Raw genomic sequence first — 6,000 nt, 5'->3', positions numbered from 1 at the left:
GGTATTAGCTAAACAAAGCAGTGAATCCCTGCGGAGTCGGAAAGGACTCCGAAAGAGCGAACCCCATGTAGATATAAGGGGAGATGTGATGTGAAGATGGGATGTGGTTCGGTGGTGGCTGGCGAATGAATTGACTCTCAAAGAGTGGATTGGTGGATGGATGAGGAGGGTAACTGGAGCAAATGGATATGGATGAAAGAACCGTATGATCAGTTAGAAGGGCAATAGCATTATATTGTGTGTGAGCAATAGTGGGCGGTGGCTGGGTAGTCGAGAGAGAGGGAGAGAGAGAGAGGGGGAGGGATAGTAGGAGGGGCAATGGAAGGGGAGAGAGTGGGAAGGACTGTGGGAGTGAAACAGGGAAGGGGAAGGGAGGAGGGTGGATTTTTGCCTGTTTTCTCTGGGTACAGATAAGTCGAGCTGGAAATTCAGAGTGAGGTGGTGGTTAATGTCTCCACTGCACGGACTGTCGGTGTCAGACAGAGACTGTAGCTATAGCTTACAAGCTTTGCGTTATAAAAGTTACCCTGCAGTGGCTGGTGCATGGAACCTTTAGGTAGGTAGCAAGGCATCAAAATCCCAGGAGGGAAAACAAGAGAGGGAGATGTGCGGAGCAGTTCTGGGGCTGAAGAAGAAAGCGATGACGTGAAACATCCAGGTTGTAACGTCATTTGTTGATGTGATCTGTGAATGTGAGGGTTAGCTGAAAGGTCAAAGAAGGAGGAAAACGGTGGAAGACTTCGAGACTTCTGAGAGAATAAAGCGATGTCAGCCCTTTGAAGGGTACAGAAGGGTCTACGAGAGGAGGCGGAAAGGAACCGATTAGAGAAGAGCGAGCAAAAGAAGAGTTGAGGGTCTTGCCATCGGGTAAAAGTGAAGAATTCGCGATGGAAAGGCGGTTTCTAACTTACCTGACTCTTCTTCTCGTTCTTCACTTTCTGAATCACAGCACCTTGGTTATTGCGACAGGTAAGCACCTCGTTAAGCCTTCAGTCAATTCGTTCGTGGAATTCTAGTGGAATGTGTGTGTTGAAAGGTATGTTGTACTGCTGAAGGATTTTTAAGCTGGTTATTATTATTATTATTATTATTATTATTATTATTATTATTATTATTATTATTATTATTATTATTATTATTACATATGCTTGCGTTCAATTCTGCTCGTTACCGTTTAAGACACGTCTGTAAATACAGAACGTGGTTATCAACTGTCGGTCTTATTGGGGTGTAAACTTGTTGGAATGAAACAACATTTCTCAACAACCAAATAAATGGCTGATATACATTACAGGAGATGCAAGGAGAACAAGAGTGAGAATTGCTTTCCAACACACGTCCCCTACCGATGTGATATTTTGGATGACCAAAAAGGACATAACTGTGAAAAATTGACGAAATGCCCTGAAACTCGAACTTGTTCTGTAACTTGTCATAATAAAGTGATGTACCAGGTTTCTGTTAAATATTTTATAGGGTATGGGAAAAATAGTGTGAAAAACCACAGGTGGGACGGATGGATGGACGGATGGACAGACTGACGGAGAGCGAAGCAATAGTCCTCTGCGGTGAAACCGGTAGGGTACTAATAAGGAGAGCCTGAAGAATTGGGGGTCAATGGGTCATTGGATGAATTGAAAACACGTGATGTGCAAAGGTGTGGTCAGATAGGTCATGCAGAAAGTCTAGCGTCATGTAAATCAAAGTTTGCAGGTTTGTGAGGATGTTTTTTAATTTCCAATGTTTCAAAATATGTACGTGCGCCCTCGAACTGATTCATCATTGGTTTCCCAAAAACGTGCGTTGTCTGAGCTCACCCCCAAGGCCCCTGCAGGTTAGCTCTACCGGTCAAACTAACCCTCCGCTCTTCTCTCGACAGCTGGCAAGGCGGTGACATGTGGCGAAGAACTGATTGCAGTCGAGCCCGGGTTCGTGAAATCCCCGGGTTTCCCTCGGGACTACACTCCGCAATCACACTGCGAGTGGGTGGTCCATGCTCCAGAACCCGGGCAGAGAATCATTGTTAATTTCAATCCTCACTTCGATATGGAGAAGCACGACTGCAGGTTGGTCGGCATTCTCGGATGTCACGAAGAACTGGCGGTGTTGTTGTTGCTCCTGGTGTTTAGACAGAGCCTGCTTTGGACAACTGATTGCCTGTCGTGACGTCATTATCATTGACAGACAAGTTGTCTGACAATTCGACTAAGTCGGTAAAAGGTGGAGCCATGCCAAAAAGTATTTGTTTCAAGGTTTTTTTTTGAGATTGAGATAAGGGAGAAGGTAGACTAATGGTCAGTGAAACAAAAACCGGAAGAGTGAGAATTATTCACACGTTACACAAACATCTCGTGATAGACATGGAGCAACACATGGAGGAACTTATAGAGAAGGAACAAAGACTTTTCCCAAACTGTTTCGATCAAGATGGCACTGGAATCAGAACTCATGATATATTACGAGTTCCCTTAAAAGGAATTTCAATGCAGGATATCATTAGAGCCATCAGGCCTGCACATGGTTGCCAAACTATGGTTGTTTGTCCATGCTCTATCCATTTTAAATGTTAAGCATCTAGTAAGGAAGCAACACACGCCATTTTTAGAGTCTTTGGTGTAATGACTGGTTATGGTTAGTTTCAAATCTCTGACGGTTCAAACCTCTGACCTTCCCGAGTCGGAGTGCATGCTCTCACCGTCACGCTGCCGAGTGTGGTTGATAAAAGAAGGAAAGTATTTTGTCAAAGGAACAGGGAAGACAAACGGGATTTAGCTGTTATCTAATAGATGTGTGTCTGCATCCTTTTGTCTGAAAATGTAGGAGTTGACCTCAGTTTATATAGCTTGACAAAATAGAAGGTTGATAAAAGGAGGAATTTCTCCTTTTTTCACTGGAAAGACCTCTTCATTACCCTCGCCAGAGGAGAGGGTATTGCATTTGGGTCCGTTTGTTTGTTTGTCTGTCTCTGTCTGTCTGTCTGTCTGTTTGTTTGTCTGTTTATTTGTCCGCACAGAACTTTTGTGTTTTTCTCTGTGACCGCTTGTCGGATTGAGATTAAATTTTCACCATTGCTGCGATGACTCATGTAGAATGTTTGAATGATAAATATGACGTCATACCTCACGAAGTGTGGCAGCCATGTTGGAAAAACGGAAAAACTTTCGACCTCTATATCTGAAACAGCAGCAAGGAAAAAATTGAAACTACACATAGCAAGTACTCCTCATGGAGAATGAGTGCGATTTTTTTTTTATGACGTCACAGGTGCCCTCGTTATGACGTCATAATTACATATGTAGAACGCCACATCTGATCAGTATGGAAATTTTTGAGGGTCATCTAGGGTTAAAATGGTCCGAAGAAAAAAAAAATCATGGCTTCATCGGTCAAAAATCTTCTACTCTGAAGTGGCTGAACAGATCAAAGCAAAACTTTACACATACAGACCGCCTGTCCGTGAGGAACAAAAGGTTCACACATTTGATATCGTAGGCCACAGGGTTTTTGACAGCCATATTGGATTTACCCGAAAACCTATAAAAATATACCACTTAAAATAAGTCTTGGCAAGGGTTTGCAATCTCCGATTGCTCTTTTTCTTGTTGTCGATAAACAACCTCAGATGCTCTTCCTATGATATTTCGTTTTGCTGTCATTTTCCCACCGATTCCCTCCCATTCTGAGTTTTTCATTCCCTTGTGCATTTTCTTGACACTTTCTTATTTAACTTGTTGTTCACATTAATTTTAATTTATTTTGTGGATATTGTATTTTGTGTTTATTTTGCTATTTATATGAATTTATTTTGTGGATATTGTGGCAATCAAGTGGGAAAGGTACTTTCCATTGTTAACTCAAAGATTGTGTGTGTTTAAACCCAATATTTTTTTTTTCAAACGGCATTAACAATTTCGAATCTACATTTCCATAAACTAAACTCATCTTGGAAGAGTTATTATTTCACGAACCGGAGTTTCACAATCTGACTCCAATGATAATTGAAGTCACACCGGTCAACGAGTGTATTATGAGATGAAGGATTCATCACTCCTTAGGTGTCATTTCCCTGGTCTCTGTTTATGCTCCGACTGAGGCGAGTGATCTCACCATGAAGGACACATTCTACGCCATGCTCGAGTCTGTGGTTGATCAGTGCCCCAGACGAGATACACTTCTAGTCTTGGGGGATTTCAATGCATCGACTGGAACTTATAGGGATGGTTATGAGACGTGTGTTGGTCCCCATGGGTCAGGAACTATGAACCAGAATAGCACTAAGTTCCTTGACTTTGCAAGAAGTCATGGACTTAGGGTGGCTGGTTCATGGTTTCAGCGCCCACAAGTTCATCGCTGGACTTGGTATTCCAACGGTGGCGGTGTGGCAAAGGAGATTGACCATGTCCTCGTTGACGGTCGCTGTAGGATGATCCAGAACTGCAGGGTCTACCGGAGTGCTCAGTTCCTCCATACTGACCACCGGCTTGTTGTAGCAACTCTGAGGTTGCACCTTAAATCTGGGAGAATGGTACCATCCCAGCCGAGGCTGGATGTTGGCAAGCTCAAGGATGATAGGGTAGATGAGGAGTTTGCGAACAGGCTGAGTGGACATTTGGGGGGTCTGGGTGCTTTGGGGGGTCCTGAAGAGTTGTGGAGTGCCTTCAAGACCACCGTCCTTGATGTTTCCGGTGGATGTCTTGGAACTCACCGCAGGGCAAAGAAGAATTTTGTCTCTCAAGGGACACTGGATACCATTGACCAGAATCGCACGGCCAGGCTGGATGGCAGAGCTGAGATGTTCAGGGAGCTGAGGCGTAAAACTGTACGTGCACTCAGGGTGGACAAGGAGGCCTATGTGCGAGGAATCTGTGAGGGGGTAGAGCATCACCTGTGGACAGGTGATTCTCGTCCCGCTTACAGGGGAATTCGCGCATTATGTTCATCCAAGCCCATCCCTCGGAGCACTGCAGTTGGAGCAGAGAGTGGTAGGCTCTTGACAGAGGAGTCTGAAGTGAAGGCCCGCTCGGCCGGTTACTTTGAGCAGTTGTACCAGGCTGATTCACCAGCTGTCAAGTTGGACATCAAGGGTGTTACAATCCCTGTTGCTGACCTTCTAATCAACTGTGGTCCACCTTCGCTTGTGGAAACACAGGCTACGGTGAACCAGTTGAAATGGGATAAAGCTCCAGGGATCTGTGGCATCCATGCTGAACTTCTCAAGGCTGGTGGAAATGTTGCACTCGTGTCGTTGCATGCAGTTTTGTGCTCTGCCTGGAACACAGGCATCATCCCAACTGATTGGAAGAGGGGCCTTGTTGTCCCTCTCTGGAAAGGGAAGGGTGATTGCCAAGACTGCAACAACGACTGAGGGGTGACGCTGCTCTCAGTGCCGGGCAAGGTCTTTGCTCGGATAATTCTTGATAGGGTTCACCGCCATCTGCTTGAGCACCAGCGTCCAGAGCAGTCAGGCTTTACACCAAAGAGGTCAACGATTGACCGTATCCTTGCTCTTCAGGTCCTCACCGAACGCAGACGAGAGTTTCGGCAGGGGCTACTTGCAGCTTATGTTGATCTCTGTAAAGCGTTCGATTCAGTGAATCGGGATGTCCTCTGGAGGATTCTTGGTCTTCGTGGGGTGCCACCAAAACTGATCGATCTGATGTCTGAACTCTACTCTGGTACTGAGATGTGGTGGAACCATCTATGACTTATTTCCAGTTGTTACTGGAGTTCATCAGGGGTGTGTACTGCTCCCCCACACTTTTCAGCACTTGTATGGACTGGATTCTAGGGAGGATGTCAGAGAGATCAAGCTGCGGTGCATCATTTGGGAATGCAAGGTCTCGGACCTTGATTTCGCAGATGATGCAGTCATCTTTGCGGAGACTTTAGATATCGTTTTGGGGGCCCTCGAGGTGCTGAATGAGGAGTTGGAGCCGCTAGGATTATGGGTTTCTTGGGTCAAAACTAAGATTCAGGCTGTCATTGACATCTTGGATGCTG

At 45.2% G+C, this 6,000-nt stretch overlaps 1 protein-coding gene across 2 annotated transcripts in view; it reads left to right on the top strand.

The window, feature by feature from the left end:
- Positions 1-382: 382 nt before the first annotated feature.
- Positions 383-6,000, top strand: part of LOC147014096 (neuropilin-2-like) — a 66,379-nt gene continuing 60,761 nt past the window's right edge. The window contains exons 1-2 of one of the 2 annotated variants that reach the window (XM_085851751.1): positions 383-969; positions 1,880-2,066. In XM_085851751.1, the coding sequence (XP_085707877.1) occupies positions 888-969; positions 1,880-2,066 (269 nt within the window). In that variant the 5' untranslated portion in view covers positions 383-887. The remainder of the gene's footprint in view (positions 970-1,879; positions 2,067-6,000) is intronic. The other variant, XM_085851750.1, reaches the window with a different exon arrangement.

The sequence above is a fragment of the Eptatretus burgeri genome, chromosome 13 (genome assembly GCF_056783735.1).
Source record: "Eptatretus burgeri isolate ZD-2024b chromosome 13, Ebu_testis_v1, whole genome shotgun sequence".
In the NCBI taxonomy this organism is placed as follows: Eukaryota; Metazoa; Chordata; class Myxini; order Myxiniformes; family Myxinidae; genus Eptatretus; species Eptatretus burgeri.
The sequence above is the reverse complement of the archived record's forward strand: the minus strand, read 5'-3'. Positions and strand labels throughout refer to the sequence as shown.